The sequence below is a fragment of the Peromyscus maniculatus genome, chromosome 6 (assembly GCF_049852395.1).
Source record: "Peromyscus maniculatus bairdii isolate BWxNUB_F1_BW_parent chromosome 6, HU_Pman_BW_mat_3.1, whole genome shotgun sequence".
Lineage (NCBI taxonomy): Eukaryota > Metazoa > Chordata > Mammalia > Rodentia > Cricetidae > Peromyscus > Peromyscus maniculatus.
The window spans coordinates 79054496-79071149 of NC_134857.1; the positions used below are offsets into that span (position 1 = coordinate 79054496).

Consider the following 16654-nt stretch of genomic DNA (forward strand, 5'->3'; position numbering starts at 1 on the left):
AGGAGAAGCAAAGCTAGGACCACGTAAAAGGGGGCAGCCTAAAATAGCAACCAGCCCTCTTACACTCTCTTGAAACCCAGCGGCCCCTCCTCCCTGCTGTCTCCCAGCCAGCAGAAACACAGCTGTAGCCCTCTGCAGGTCTCACTTATGACCTTTGCAGCGCTCTGCTTGCCTCCACCTTAACCCTGAAAACAAAAAAAGCTCTGAACATCAGTATTAAAAAATATTTCACAGTTAGATTTATCTATAACTAAAGATATGAAGTGAGATGTCATAGGACAAATGAAAACTCTCCCCATATATTTATGGGGACACCCTCCTACAAGATGTTTTAGCTTCATTTTAAGTTAATCATATCTCTCCTCTTTTAAGTTTAGACTGGTCCTTAGGTGTAGGACAGGATGTTCTGTTTAAGCTCAGGAGTAGCCTTCCCCCCACCAAAAAAAAAAAAATGCCTCATTCACCTGGTTTTGACACAGGAGACACCTAATTATGATTAGGTTTAGTGTCAATTTGTCACAGAGGAGAATCACTCAACAAAGTGTCCTGTTGACCTTGATTGATGTGGGAAGCCCCACCCTGAAAGTGGGAGGCAGCCTCTGGTAGCAGCCCAGATAAAAACGTCCTGTCCAGGAAGATCTAGCCTGTTGCTGGCTTTGGTTCCCTCTTGCATTGGAGTTGGTTTGTGGTGCTGCTGCCTGCTCCTTTGCAGATAGAAGAAACCAGATTTTCCAAGCTTGCAGCGTGGAAAGGGACCAGCTGGGACTCAGAAACCTCCTACACTTCCAGTGCCAACTTGTGACCACTAACCCACTGAGTAAGTACAATTTGTCTCCCCACAGTGAGGAACACTTATTGTGGGAATATTCCAACTGTAGAGGCATTTAGCCTCAAGGACTAAGTTACCACTAGTTTCTGAGGTGTAATTTAGCTATTCTTACAACTTTAAAGCTGATTTAATAAATCCTGAGATATAGACAGGCAGACAGAAGATAGATAGATAGATAGATAGATATACATCCTTTTGGTTCTGTTCCTCTATAGACCGCTGACTAAAACACACCAGCTATCTGCCTGTACTATACTACTACTAACTGCCAAGCATGCTATTGGGAAGGGCATATTCCACCATCCCTGAATTTTGTAACCAGAACTTCTAAGTTAAACATCTAGACTGGAGCAGCCATCCTAACATACAAATCAAAGAAACAAGGGATTGCTAAAGCAGAGGTGTGGGGAGAATCTCTTCAACGTGGCTCCAGGAAATACAAAGGCAGACAGAGGTGGTCAGTGACCCCAAGTCTGTCTTCATGGTTCTGCTGTAGGCTTATGGTAAACAGAGAAATAGCTGCCATGGGAGCCACAGGCAAACATGATTAAGCAATGCTTGTAAAGATGGGAGCATCCTGATCACTGTCTCAGTCTGGCTTCTTCAGTGTTGCCCAAGGAGGTCCTTCGTGCTTAAGGTCACAAAGTGACTCTTAGAAAATGACTGCTCACTGTCATGGATAGTTGACCTCCTCATTTGTGGATATACAATATCAATGTATCAGAGAAAATTCAATATATTAGAGGGGACAAATATATAGATATTATGTCCGGAGAGGTGCCTGGGAAGCACATGGTTATAGACAGCTTTTTTCATTCCCCTTTCTCTTCCTGTAGGTCCCATCTCACACTCATTTATTAGAAATTATCCCTGCAACTTAGAGATGGCTACAACACCTGGAGAATTGTGCCTCTGTGTGCCCAGAAACACACAAACTCATAAGAAAGGGGTGAAACATTCCATTGCTTGGCCATTGTTAACAGACAGTGTAGGGTCAGACTGAGGCAGAGGATGCCCGACATGAAAGTAATAGACCAAGAACAGTGGGTCACACTGATGCTAGATGGAGCTCAGAGCTCCATGTGTTTGGCCTCAGGCTTCCACCATCAGCAGCGCCTCCAAGGAAAATTACACAAGAACTACAGGGAAAATCTTTCTGTCTCTTGGTCACCAAAAATATTCCATTAAAGGGAAAGGGAATAGCAAGAAATGGTGGAAGCCGGAAAGCATAATGTGAAGGAATTCTTTCATTTGTGTAATCCAAATGGGTTGTGAGAGTAGCCAGTTAAGAAGAACAAAAAAAGCTGCTCAGTGGCCAACACACCAGGATTCATACAGGACCCAAGGCCAGAGAAGGCAGGCTGTACCTGGCAAAAATTAACACTAGGTTATCCCCCAGTGGGGGAGCAGACTAGTGGGTGGATAAAAGGCACACAGGTCATTCATTAACTTGGCACCAAAACATTAAAATATAAGAGCCGATAAGGTTTCACACTTGAAGTGTTTAAACCGGCATTATGTGATAAGCTGAATCACTTTTTCTTTATGTTGGTTGAGATGAGTGTGGTCTCTAGGTGAGCAGCCCTCCCTGATGAGGTCCTCTTAGACCAAAATGTGCTGCTGAAGTCTTAGTGGAAGCCAAGTAGAAAAGATGAAGGGATAACGACAAAGTTCACAGAAGAGCGGTCTTTTACCAAACCTTTTCTTCAAGTTCTTATCTCTTTTATCTGCTTCTGTGAAAGCAGAAAGTGAATCTAATAAAGAAATCTTTCTCCAGCCTGATGTGTAAAACAGTAGCCATGCAAGCCAGAGGACTGTGTGTGTGTGTGTGTAAATGTGTGTGACTGTGTAACATTTTGCTTCTCACATCTCTTCAAAGATCACCTCCCAATGCACCAAGACTCTGGTCTGAGGACCCGGATTCAAGTAACTGAAGGTGCTATGCTAGGGACATTGCCCATGGAAACTTCTGTCAGACCTCCTGGGGGTCTGCGGGTGGGTGGTGATGGGGTTAACAGTGAATGCTGCTATATTGGCTAGTGGTCAGGACAGCCCACTACTTCTACAAGATGTAGCCAACCCTACTACTGTGTGGGTGAGTGGTTACTTAGTACGCTAGGCTTGCTGCATGCAGCCTATATGGGACAGTGGCCTCACCTAATGCCCCTTTCAAACATGAAAATGTTTGAGTGTTGATGAGTTGGGAGAAAAGGAGGAGTTCCTGAGAGATCAGACGGGAATAACTGGGCTCTAACTTAAAGGGAATCATGCATTACGTGTACACCTCCAGCGAGACTAGAGGAAGACACAATATTATTTCATAGCCCAATTATACCAGATGCCTGAGAAGATGGAAGTGTAGGCTTGCCAAAAGTGTTATCTTGCTTTGTAACCTGATGTGATCAAAAAGCAAGTGTGGTATCTGACTCTTGCCTTAAAAGACCTATTCAGACAGTATAAAGCACAGTTCTTGCTAATAAGGGTGGAACGGAATTCCATTGATATAGTGGATTCTTGAGTTATATATCTGTTTGGCATGAGGGATTTCGATATTAGTCTAAAAATAAAACAGGCTGTGGATATGAATGTTATCATTTAAATGTGCTTTTTCTCTATGGTACATGATTCAAATCTCACTCCAAAATGGCCTGTGGCTGATTGACAGAGCATTGCTATTCCAAAAGACTTCTGCCCCGCAAACTCAAGGAAGGAATGCAGAGAAATTAAAAAAAACGGGACTTACTGGATCACCTATCCCATCTGATGGCACTTAGATAAACTTGTGTCCTATCACATTTCACTAAAATTGTACATGGTTCAAATATTCCCATAAATGCATCTCCAAAATATTTGCCTAATAACAGGTTCACTGTGTTTCTAGGACAATGAACCTATAGAATTTTCTGGAGGTATATACCTCAAGGGCACAAGACATCTGGACCCTTCCTTTGTGCCTCACCTTTTGTAGCCAATAAGTAAACATTTTTCTGAGTTTCATGAACTGCTCATGTAACTTCATCGTGTGCAGTAAGTTTCTGAAGCACAGGTGAAATCGCCTGGGCTGGCAACAGGTATCTGGGTAAAGGAGAAATCTTGGGGAAAAGAAACCCTGTGGGTCTAACAGCACTATCAATGTATTTCAACACTGAGAAATTGTGCCATGCCTTACGATCTGTGTTATGACAGGTTGGTGGGGGAAATTAAGCTTGAGTAATCCCTGGCTCTCTCTTTCTAACCATCTCCAGATTCACCCTACATTACCCCTGCTCTCACTGGATCTGCTGCCTGAGTTGACCATGCCTGGGTGGAGCTGCCTGGTGACAGGGGCAGGAGGATTCCTGGGGCAAAGGATTGTCCACTTGCTGGTGCAGGAGAAGGATCTGGAGGAGGTCAGAGTCCTGGACAAGGTCTTCAGACCGGAAGCCAGGGAGGAATTCTTCAGTAAGTAAACTTGAGGATTTGGCATAGCATTCCAATTCAACATAACAATTAACTGGATGCAGGGGGGGCTTTTGTCCTGTTAAGTAAATAAGGACACTTGCAGTCATAACATGGCTCCATGTCTACATTCATCAGGAGGAAAGAGACCACACAGCATAAAAGACACTGTAAAGATGGGAGAGGCTGTGTTTGGACTGAGGAGTTTTTTCTCCCTTTCCTGGAGCTCTTTAATGTGGACTTGCCAATTGCTGGATATAGCCATAAAGTTCATTAAGTTAGTGGGTTCAGTACTAGCTCCCTCTGTCCTAAATGCTACTGTTCTAGTTGTTTTGTTCTGTGCGGGCAGGGTGGGGGCAGAGGGAGGTGGTTTTTTTTCCATCTTTTAATGTCCTTTATTTAACATTTTGAGTAGATGTCAAATAAAAGAAGTAAAAAAAATAAAAAGGGGAGAGAAATTTGCAGAGACAGAGTAAGAAAGTGATAGACAGACAGGAAAAACAGATAGAGAATAAGATTGAGAAAGTGAATTTCTGAGCAAATGCATGAGGTCACACCAAGGGACCAACACAATGCTAGTATGAGCAGGACTGTCCGTCCCTCACCTGGACTGTTCTTGCATATTTCTCTCCATTCCCCACTGGAGTTTATCATCACTAGGAATAATATTGCTGTATTCACTGGGGCAGGCCATAATTACTTCAGCAATTTGTTATCTCAGTTATAACTGGACCAGCTGTTTTCATGGGATATTTTTTACTGCCTATTCAACCTCCAGGTCATTATAAGAACTTTGCAGGACATGGAGGAAAGATCACTCACCTGGACAGCAAGGACTTTGAGATGGGAAAAGAATGATGACTATAACAGCAGCATCCAATTAATGAGGATCACAGATCAAGCCAGAGGTTCCCTCACTTAAACTCCATTATTTTGTTTAGGGGCCAACTAACTCTTGGCCGCAGAGTCTTCAGTGTTTCCCATTGTCTGTATGTGACTTAAGCTAGCTCTTTGCCCTCTCCTGGGCTTCAGGGGTAAATGCACTCTACCTAGGGATCTGCCCTGCACACAGGACCCTCCATGGCCCTTGAGACAACACTCCCCTTCTACTCTGTCTCTGTTTCCAACTTCTTCAAATGTCAAGTTCCTCCTCTATTATCCTGAGTGCTGCTTCTAGAAACTTAATATTAGCAAAAGCCAATTCTATTCTTTAGAATCCTGATGTCTCAGCAAAACTTGCAAATAGCAGGGCTTGAACTGGAGGAATAGCACCATAGTAAGTACTGTCAGGGGTAGAGCTAGAGAGGGCCCTGCACAAAGATAAATGTGCTTTCTGTGCCAGGCTCTGTGGTACACACTGTGGTGACCAATCATTAGCTCTGTTTAACATTCCTGGAGCGTAGTTAGTGTGTCCACTCTCTATTTCTGTAGATAAATAGGTGCAGAGGATAAATGGCTTACCCAAATAACACCGCTAAAATAAACAAACTGAATGGGAACCCCAGAAGTCTTTCTATAGCCTTTATATTCCTCATATTCAGTGCGATTAGGAGCTTCCCTGGGTCTCTTTCTGACACTGTTCATATGACGGCAACACTCCACCATATTCCTTTGCCAATATTTGTCACAATCAGGTATCCTAGATAAGGGTGCAGCTATGGCTCTACCAGGAAACACTCTAAGAGGCCTCTCCTGCAATCTCTGGGTTCCCAAATAGCTCATGGATTAGAGTCGACTACAGTATATGTCTGGATTCATCTTGTCTGTTGATAGCGACATCCCTGAACCAGTGTGTTTAAATCAATAGCAAAGGAGAAGAAGGACAAAATGGGCAGATAGGATCATAATCCATGAATTCAACCCTCACACAGGTACCTGCTTCCCTGTGAGCAGTACCTTGTTTGCCTCCCTCTACTTCAGGACTTTCCTGCAATTACATGAGGAGAGGAGGGGCATGGATAGGACACACTTAGAAGAGAATAAGTGGGAAGCCATTCTATTTGTGTCCCTAGAGATGTTTCCTCAGCCTCATTGATAATTTCAGTTGAGTAGAATGACTTCAATCTGCCTCTGAAAAATTGATTGCAAGCAACTCCAGAGAATAGGCTAGTAGCACAGGTAGAGACAGGTCAAGGGAGGCGTCCTCAGTCAGTGTAGCCATAACTGTGTCCACAGATTTCTGGAAACCCCTCAGTCAGTGTAGCCATAACTGTGTCCACAGATTTCTGGAAACCCACTAAGCTCATCTACTAATTAGGGCCTAGAGGACCAGGCTCTATGAAGTGTGGGTAGGAAGGAAGGAAACTCCAAAGCTGGGTGAGAATTAAGAAGCCAAAGCAAATGTAGGGTACTGGGGACAACCGAATGTGGGACATGGTCATTTTGTGAGTTGAATGACAAAATAACAGGCGGCACTATTTTCGGGTTTCAGAGGAACCCAAAGATACTGTCATTGTACCTACTGCCTTGGGGTAGATGGCTGTAAGGGAGTCCCTGGAGAACCTCAATTACCGCATAGACATCTGGTTTTTTGATAATATCTTGGAGATGATGGTCTAATGCCTACATATGTGAGTCCATCCTATTTTTATTGTTAGTGCCTTCACTCTCCCTGAGTCATTTCAGCCCAGCAAGGGGTACCATGTTAATTCTTCCTTTGTAGTTCAGCACAGACCAGTAAATATCAGGCTCTGATTCATACCCATGTGGCTTCTCTCTCTGATCCCACTGCTGGAAACAGGGTCTTCCTCATCATAATCCTGAAACAGACATTCCAATTGCTGATCTCACTTCTACCCAGCCACCACCATTACCTCCTGAGTCTCTTTGAATAATGAATCAACTTCCCAACACTCCCCTGAACAAGTTTCATGCCCCAGGCACATTTGATTGCTTCCTAAACTGATTTGTTTTCTGCAGTGGGAAAGAATGCATCTTCCTTCCTTATACCAGGCCTCCTGTCTAACATTTCCCCCACTATGACAACTCTTGATGACCTAGGTAACTGACACCTGTATACAGGAAACATCCCAGCCCGCAGATAAGCTTCCCAGTGACCTGTCTTGTGTTCCACAGACCTACAGACAAAGACCAAAGTGACAATGCTGGAGGGAGACATTCTGGATGCCCAGTACCTGAGGAGAGCCTGCCAGGGTATCTCTGTTGTCATCCACACTGCTGCTGTCATTGATGTCGTGGGTGTTCTTCCCAGACAGACCATCCTGGATATTAATTTTAAAGGTACAGTATCTGGACAGAAGGTGAATGTTGCAAGGTTGAAAATGTCAACACAGATCAGGAAGGGATTCTCTCACCACACAAGACCTGCCATGCTCTGATTCTAATGCTGTGCTCACAAGACCCAGCCTGAAGATTTTAGGGCTATTACATGGCTAAAGGCCAGAAGGGAGAAAGTATGTGGCCTAGGATGTGAGGTCACATCTATGTCACTCCAAATTCAAGGAAAGCTCTTCTGTGGTTGTCCCTGCCCAAAAGACTGGATTTAAACTCCAGGCACGTGACAACCATCCACAATTTCCTCCTTTTGGTCAGACATAGACAAGCCCTTGCAGGTACCTGCTCTGCATGCTGTTAGTTCTGAAAGAGCTTCCAACCTGACAATGGTCTGCCATGGCAGGAATTCCCAGCAGGGAACACACAGTCCCTTTTAGTTATATTCCAAGAGGAACAGATGGGGTGAGTCAGTGCTAGGATCTAAGATGTAAACTGGAAAGAATATTTATCCCCTCTACTTTGTACAACTAAGTCAACAAAGTCATAGATGGAACCAAGAGTGCTTTACCATTGTGTATGCACCCAGGAAAACAGTTGTGTCTCCACTTCTCTCCAAAGCCAGTAATCATTTGTTCCCTGACTCAGACTAGTTGTCCTTGTACAGTTTTATTCTCATCAAATGACAAAAAAAAACTTGTAGCTATGAAATGTCTGTGTAACATATTATCACCTGTATACAACTGGATTTGAGCTTGGATGATGTTAATTCTTGAACAATTCTTAGTTAAAAAGAGCTATTCTTGTTAAAATAGTTTTAATTAGTTAAAAAGAATATGATCTCCTTTTGTACATCTGAAACACATGCATGAATTTATATGCACAAAATTATAATTATTTCTTGGTCACATTCAAAATGGATAAACAATAAGCCTTAGGGGCTTTGGACAGTAAAGGACATCCAGTTCCACACATTCATGTATGCAAACACACACAGGGCTGTGAACACAAGAGCCTAGAGATTTTTGCTCTCTAGAACTATCCGTTGTCCCCAGATCATAGCAAGGTAACTGTGAGTTCAGAGAACAGGAAATGTGCACTGATCTGTAAAGGTTGCTCTGTTAGAAAGAAGATGAAAATAATCATGAAGCTGTGTACATGGTGAACCCCCTTAATTATCTATCTCCTGATGGTGTATTCTCTGTGATTAGGTACCCAGAACCTGTTGGAAGCCTGTGTCCAAGCTAGTGTGCCAGCTTTCATCTACACCAGCTCAGTTGATGTTGCAGGGCCCAACTCCTACAAAGAGATTGTCCTGAATGGCCATGAGGAAGAACAACGTGAAACTATATGGCTTGACCCCTATCCGTATAGTAAAAAGATGGCTGAGAAGGCAGTGCTGGCAGCCAATGGGTACAGCCTAAAAAATGGTGGCATTTTGCATACTTGTGCCTTAAGGCCTATGTATATCTATGGGGATAAAAGTCCATTCATTTCTGTCGAAATGGTCAGGGCCCTCAAAAATAATGGTATTCTGGGTGTTACTGGAAAATTCTCTATAGCCAACCCAGTGTATGTAGGCAATGCAGCCTGGGCACACATTCTGGCTGCCAGAGCCCTACGAGACCCCAAGAAGTCACCAAGTATCCAAGGTCAGTTCTACTACATCTCAGATGACACCCCTCACCAAAGCTATGATGATTTAAACTTCGCTGTGAGCAAGGACTGGGGCTTCCATCTTGATTCCAGTTGGAGCCTTCCTCTGCCCCTGCTCTACTGGCTTGCCTTCCTGCTGGAAACTGTGAGCTTCCTGCTGCGTCCAATCTACAACTTCCGGCCTCCATTTAACCGCCACTTGGTCACACTGTCAAATAGTGTGTTCACCTTCTCCTACAAGAAAGCTCAGCGAGATCTGGGCTATGAGCCACCTGTCAGCTGGGAGGAAGCCAGACAGAAAACTTCACAGTGGATCGGGTCACTAGTGGAGCAACACAAGGGGACACTGAACACAAAGACTCAGTGATGTGACCATGGCAGGGACATGGCCCTGGGTGCTGTCAGTTAGTAGTTGTCAGGTCCTCCAGAAGGGACAGAGGCACAACCCAGGTCCTGCTGCCTCCCTTTGACACACAGACCAACTTGGTGTCTTCCTCAAGTCTCCAGATGCTTTGCCAGTCACTGGCCCTGACACAAGCTTTCTTCCCTCTGCACCTGCCCAGCAGCACAGGGCTGCTGTGTCTTGGCTCCTAGTTCCAAACTCTCAGCACCTCTTGTACCTTAGAGGTCTCTTCACTGGTTTCATCTCCTCACTAAATGCATTTCTCATCTCTGAAAATTTCCCATTGCTCTCTGAAGCTCAATCAAAGGATCAATAAATACTGATTAATACATCATCTGCAGAAGTTGTTTTAGTCTTCTATTTCCCTTCTGTGACCAGGCAAGGCCATGCTGGGTGCAGAAATGATCATGGATCTGAGGTGGATTGAGGAAAATCAGCATCCAAATTAGGGATAGGAGACTCATCCCTGGCTACTGTCCTTTGACATGCACTAGATGACTAGATGACTGTGTTTTATGTAATAGGGACTGACAGTGGGAATACCAAAGTTCTAGTTTCTCCAGGAGATTTCCCAGGGCCAGGGGAAGAGCTAGGAGGAGGTGTCCTCTAGTGGACATTCAGAGTTACAGTTTTTCTCACAGCTAAATCTACACTTGTCTGTTTGATGGTTTTTGTTCCAGGTTTCCTATAAAATTGCCAGTATGAGCACAGTGGGTAGAGAGAGGCTAAGGAAGTTTTTCTCCCTAGCTCTAGATGGAACTATGAATAAACCCACTTCCCTTTACCAGCTAATGCCTCATAGTTTTCTCTTTCTGATGAACAGAGAGATTGGCCTCAGATGTCTGACTCTGTGCACCAGTTTTTTACAAGCCAGACAATAGATAGTAGCTTTGGGTTAATACTCCTGGATTCCCAGCAGTTCGTGGAGTTGGAGATTAGAAGATTCCCCCTTTTCAAGCATGGTGGTACCAACTGCCTGTGAGGGATTTTGGTCAAGAGAATAAGCAATGGGCTCTAGCCTGACCTATTTTGTAAGGAAGCTGTGCAACTGGGTTTGTGATTAGAAAGTTCTTGGTAAACTGTGGTTAGAAATGCTTCATTCTTCTTACTTTCCTTTTCTAGTTTCTAAGATTATGAAGAGTGCTTGCTTCTAAGAACCCCTTGAATAGGAAAGTGGCTCCTGTGCATTTGAACCCATTTTGTAAAGAGTGTTGGGTAAGATACATATGCATTTAGGATTGCTGTCACGTGGGAGTCTCTTCTCCCCACACCTAAAGCAACACAGGCACCAGACTCCAGACTCCATGCAGAAGCTCTCTCCTCCTGTGGGTTTAAGATTCCACACCTGGAGCTGAACACAGCACTGGCACTCTCTCCCTTGGGTGTATAAGGAATCTCACTTAGGATTCTGACGTTTGTGTTCTACAAATCTGTTAGTAATTCCCTGAGAAAGGATATGACAAACAGAAAACAGTGGCTTTGAGGAATGTTTAAGTGAGAGCATTAGCCAAACACAGCTCTGTGGTGAAATATTATTTTCAGATGTGTTGCGTTTGTTTATGTTATGGAACATTTGTTTAATGATGGAACGATGTGTTGTGTTTGTTTAACTCTTTGACACTCTTTTACTTAGCCTGCCTAAAACACCTGATTTCTGCAATAAAGAGCTGATGGGCTAATAACAAGGCAGGAGAAAGTATAGGCTGGGCAACAGAGAGAATAAACGAGAAGGAGAAATCTGGAAGAAGATAGAAGAAACAAGAAAAGCAGTAGTAGTGCATTCACAGCCCAGCCACCCAGCTTCCCAATAAGCCATGGAGTAAAAAGTCATGAAAGATACACAGAAATACAGAAAGGTAAAAGCACAGAGGAAAAAGATAGATGGGATAATTTAAGTTAAGAAAAGCTGGCTAGAAACAAGCCAAGTTAAGGCCAGGCATTTATAATAAAGAAAAAGCCTCTGAGAATTTATTTGGGAGCTGGGTGGTATGGTCCTCAAAACAGTCAAAGAGTAAACAACAACAACAACAACAGCTACACTGCTCTGTTCTGCTCTGTCCCTAGAGCCTCTGGGAGGTGACAGCCTGCACTCACTTTTTAAACAGCATGTCTGTTTTGAGCCTACCTGGGCATTCTAAGTCTATATGAATGCTCTAGTCCTGTTACTTCTTGTCTGGATCTGTGAACCCTGATCCCATGAGTGAAAGAACACTGTAGCTACATCAGTTCTGTTAGAGAGGCAACAAATGTGCCCTCCAGCCCACTCTGCTAATGAGGGACAAGGCCCTATCAGAAGTGTCAGGCATCTGACCCCAAGACATACATCTGCCTCACAGAGAATCATAGCAGAAGAACATATCCTATTTCTAGAGTGGAAGGAACTCCAACAGCTCCTCTGGGAGACAGACATAAGAGCTTGGTCACCCCATATCTTGTGCTATGCCACATCCACTTTAGATTAGGGCCCTTCTGAAACATGGAAAAGAAGATGCCTGGCCCTCGGTGACCTTCTGGGAAGGAACCTTCACTAAGCATCACACCTCAATGACCCACAACACTACCCCAGCATTAACTCTTGCTTCAGCCACTGAAATCGTCCTCTAATCAAATAAACAAGGCATTCAACAAAACTTCATCTACCTGTAGAATTCTGAAAAGTAAATGACTTATGTCCCTGCGAGTTTCCATTTTTACATCAATTTCCGTTCTCCTTATGCATAGTACAAATTGCTGTTCTTGTTGTTTCTAATCTAAAAATATTTTTACAAATGTGCGTGTTTAAGTATATGAACATTGTCATTATATTATACATTTCTTAATCTACTTTCTATCCACACTTGTGTGTGCCTGTTTGAACTACAGCAGGTGTGTGTAGAGGCCAAAGGACAAGGTGTGGAGTTAGTTCAAGGATTGAACTCAGATGATCAGTCTTTTGTGGCAGGAGCCTTTACCTGCCTAGCCATCTCACCAGCACTTAGGCTGACACTATAAATTGAATGCAGAGACTGTGCCTCTGATTGATAGTCCCAACTCCATAGCTCTTTCTTCTGCTGCCTCTGAAAGAAAAATAGCCACTGGTGTCCCTGGGGGAAAGTGCTTCTTGGTATTGGGGGCTCATAGGAAGAAATGGGAACAGGCTAGAAGTGTGTGTTGGAAGGAGGATGGAAGTGAGGGGGTCCAGAGGACATCAGGGGCCAGCCACCCAGTGACACAGCAAGCCATGCAGTAAGAAGTGATGGAAGGCATACAGGAATAGAAAAGGAAAAGCCTGAGGTCAAAGGTAGATGGGATCATTTAAGTTAATTAACGCTGTCTAGAAACAAGGTAAACTAAGGTTAGCCATTCGTAAGTAAGAATAAGTCTCCATGTGATTATTTGGGAGCTGTGTGGCAGGCCTCCCAAAGAAAAAACAGTAAAAAAAAAATTATATCGTTCACATTTTTAGAAACTGGGAAAGGTAAGTGAGAAGAATGAAGCATTCCTAACAACAGTTTACCAAGAACTTTCCAATCACAAACCCAGTAGCACAGCTTCCTTACAAATAAGGTCAGGCTGGAGCCCATGGCCCATTCTCTTGACCAATATCCCTCATAGGTAGCTGGTACCATCATGCTTGGAATAAGGGAATCTCCCCACCCCTCACCACCCAGAAACTGCTGGAAATCCTAGAATATCAACTCAAATCCACTCTCTCCTATGTAGGCTTATTTAAAAAAAATGGTCCTGGAGTCTGGGATCTGAGGTCTATTTCTCTGTGCTTTAGAATGAGAAAACTATGAGGCATTAGCTTGTTAAAGGGGAGTGGGTTTATTTATAGTACTGTATAGAGCTAGGGAGAGAAAATTTCTTATCCTCTATCCATACCACTATTGAGATGATATATTGTATACCCTAATATACATGGCAGAGAATCAGAGGACAGAGCTAGCCCCTAGATTAGACATAGAGGTCAGGCAATGGTGGCACACACCCTTAATCCTATCACTTGGGAGGTAGAGATCCATCTGGACCTCTGTGAGTTCAAGACCACACTGGAAACAGAGCCAGGCAGTGGCGCTACACACCTTTAATCCCAGTACTGGGACAGGACACCCACATGCCTTTATACCCAGAAAGTGATGTCTAAGAAGAGAAAAAAATATGAAGCATGAGGAAACAGGAACTCACTCTCTTTAGGCTGAGGATTTCTTAGAGGTAAGAACTAGTGGCAGGCTGTCCTGCTTCTCTGATCTTTTAGCTTTCACCCTGACATTTGGCTCTGGGTTTTTTGGGTTTATTTATTTATTTATTTTTAATCAAAGGACCATCTAAGGTTTGAACAACAACTGTTCTCATACCAGCAATTTCATAGGAAAACTGTAATAAAACCATCAAACAGACATTTCTAGATTTAGCTGCAAGAAAAACTGTAACTCTGAGAATGTTCCTAAGAAGGCCTCCTCCTGGCCCACGTAGGGAATCTCCTGGAAAAGGTTTAACTTCAGTGTTCCTTCTGTCAGGGTCCCTGTTACATAAAATATGATCATCTAGTCATCTAGTACACTCCCAAAGGAGTATGGGCTATGTTTAGTCTCCTATCCCTAATCTGGCCCTGATTTGCCTCAATCCACCTCAGATTCATGATTATTTCTGATCCTAGCATGACCTTGCTGGGACACAGAAGGGAACAGAAGAGAAAAATACCTTCTGCAGATGATGTATTAGCAAATATTTATTGATCCTTTGATTGAGCTTCATAAAGCATTGGGAAATTTCCAGAGATGAGAAATGCATTTAGTGAGGAGATGAAACCAGTGAAGAGACCTCTAAGGTACAAGAGGTGCTGAGAGTTTGGAACTAGGAGCTGAGACACAGATGCCCCTATGTCCCTGGGCAGGTCCTGGTGAAGAAAGCCTGTATCTGGGCCAGTGACTGGCAAAGCATCTGGTGACTTGAGGAAGACACCAAGTTGGTCTGTGTGTCAAAGGGAGGAGGCAGGACCTGAGTCATGCCTCTGTCCCTTCTGGAGGACCTGGCAACTACCAACTGACAGCACCCAGGGCCATGTCCCTGCCATGGTCACATCTCAGAGTCTTAGTGGTCAGTGTCCCCTTGTGCTGCTCTACTAGTGACCCGATCCACTGTGAAGTTTTCTGTCTGGCTTCCTCCCAGCTGACAGGGGGCTCATAGCCCAGATCTTGCTGAGCTTCTTGTAGGAGAAGGTGAACACACTATTTGTCATTGTGACCAAGTGGCGGTTAAAGGGAGACCGGTGGTTGTAGATTGGATGCAATAAGAAGATCACAATTTCCAGTAGGAAGGCAAGCCAGGATACCACAGGCAGAGGAAGGCTCCAACTGGAATCAAGGTGCAAGGCCCAAGTCTTGTTTCAGAGGCAACATAAGTCATCATAGCTTTGGTGAGGGGTATCATCTGAGATGTAGTAGAACTGTCATTGGATGTTTGGTGACTTCTTGGGGTCTTGTAGGCCCCTGGAAACCATAATGTGTTCCCAGGTAACATTACCCATATATACTGGGTTGATTGTGGAGAATTTGCCAGCAACATCCAGAATGGCATTACTTTTGAAGGTCCTAACAATTGTGCCAGAAAGGAATGTGCTTCCCTCCCCATAAATGTATGTGGCCTTAAGGCACAAGTATGCAAAATGCCATCATTTTTCAGGATGCACCCATTGGCTGCCAGTACTGCTTTCTTGCCCATCTTTTTGCTATATGGGTAGGTATTAGGCAGTGTGCTTTCATGATTCTCTTCCTTACAGCCATTCTGGATGATATCCTTGTAGGAGTTGGGCCCTGAAATATAAACTGAGTTGGTGTAGATGAAGACTGGCATACCAGCCTGGAAATAGGCCTCTAACAGGTTCTGGGTACCTAATCACAGACAACACACTGTTAGTATAAGGATATATACCAAAAGTCCACATGATTACTGTTCATTTCCACCTTGCTCCCAGTTCCCTGGTATATTTTTTCCTGTTCCTGGATCAGCACGGCCATGGTGTGGGAACATAACCAATAAAAATGACAGGAGGGACATCTAGTATCTGGGAGCCAAGGGTTCTAGAATTTCAACATTTATAGAGATCTCTCTGTCTGTGTTTCTGTCTGTGTCTCTCTGTCTCTGTCTGTGTGTGTGCTTGTGCATGTGCATGCATCCTTGCGTGTGGTGTGTGTGTGTGTGTGTGTGTGTGTGTGTGTGTGTGTGTGTGTGTGATATCTGTGTGTGTAATTCTGACCAAGAACTTTGATTCTGGAAAAGACCAGAGTATTTTTAGTTTATGATTTGTCAATACAGTTTTAAAGACGACAATTTCTCATTTCATTATTGGGAAGCAATTTCCAAATTAAGAAAAACATACAGCCACATACAAGGACAGCTGAGATTCCAGATGTTAAGTGCCAAACTCAGTTGTACAGAGGCAATGGCACACTGAGAAGGACATTATAATACCAGAAATTTTCTCACCCAATGAGGGCTATAGAAATTGTCACAAGGACCATCCCTAGTGACCCAGTAAAGGTTGTTGAGCTGTGCTGAGATTTAACATTTTCTGTGTCAGAGGTATCCATTTCTTCTGCCTTGTCTGCAACACCAGAGATTCTCTCATCTCTGTTGTGTACTCTGCAGTCTGAGTTTGACTTCCTTATCTTTCAATTTCCAGTTTTATCTCAGGTTGGGTTTGTTTTAGCCGTTCCATGTCGACTTTCATGTCTTGAACTGTTTTCATCACGTCCCTCACTGTTCCTTTGTGTTTTCATAGACGTCATTAAGAGTTTTTCCATATCCTCTGAAAGGTCCTTGCACATATTCAGAATTGCTGCTTTGAAGTCCTTGTGTTTCCATGCTGGTGTCCTGGCTTCTGGGTTTGTGATGATTGAGGTGATTTTAGGTGTTGACATCTGGTCTTTGTTGTGTGGGTGCTCTGTTGTTTGGTTTCTGTTGCCCTCTCTTGATCTTAGGAGAGTGTTGTGGTTGTGGTTTCCGAGTAGACAATGCTTCTGCAGGTTGGTGTGTGGCAAAGAGGAATAGAGGTAGGCTAGGAAAAAGGCTGAAGAGTTGTTCCAGGAAATAGCCAAGGGGATCCTGTCTACATC

At 43.8% G+C, this 16654-nt stretch overlaps 1 protein-coding gene and 1 pseudogene across 2 annotated transcripts; one reads left to right on the forward strand and one right to left on the reverse strand.

The window, feature by feature from the left end:
- Window positions 1-644: 644 nt before the first annotated feature.
- Window positions 645-9891, forward strand: LOC102915907 (3 beta-hydroxysteroid dehydrogenase/Delta 5-->4-isomerase type 1-like). 2 transcript variants are annotated; one of them, XM_042279595.2, is made up of 4 exons: window positions 645-817; window positions 4075-4270; window positions 7343-7507; window positions 8710-9891. In XM_042279595.2, exons 2-4 carry the CDS (start codon window positions 4126-4128, stop codon window positions 9519-9521), a joined length of 1122 nt encoding a protein of 373 aa, XP_042135529.2. In that variant the 5' UTR covers window positions 645-817; window positions 4075-4125; the 3' UTR covers window positions 9522-9891. The 2 variants fall into 2 exon arrangements, with proteins under 2 accessions (XP_042135529.2, XP_042135530.2); XM_042279596.2 differs by lacking the exon at window positions 645-817 and having other exon boundaries at window positions 4018-4270.
- Window positions 9892-14067: 4176 nt separating this feature from the next.
- Window positions 14068-15556, reverse strand: LOC102916223 (3 beta-hydroxysteroid dehydrogenase/Delta 5-->4-isomerase type 4-like; annotated as a pseudogene).
- Between the last annotated feature and the right edge of the window lie 1098 nt (window positions 15557-16654).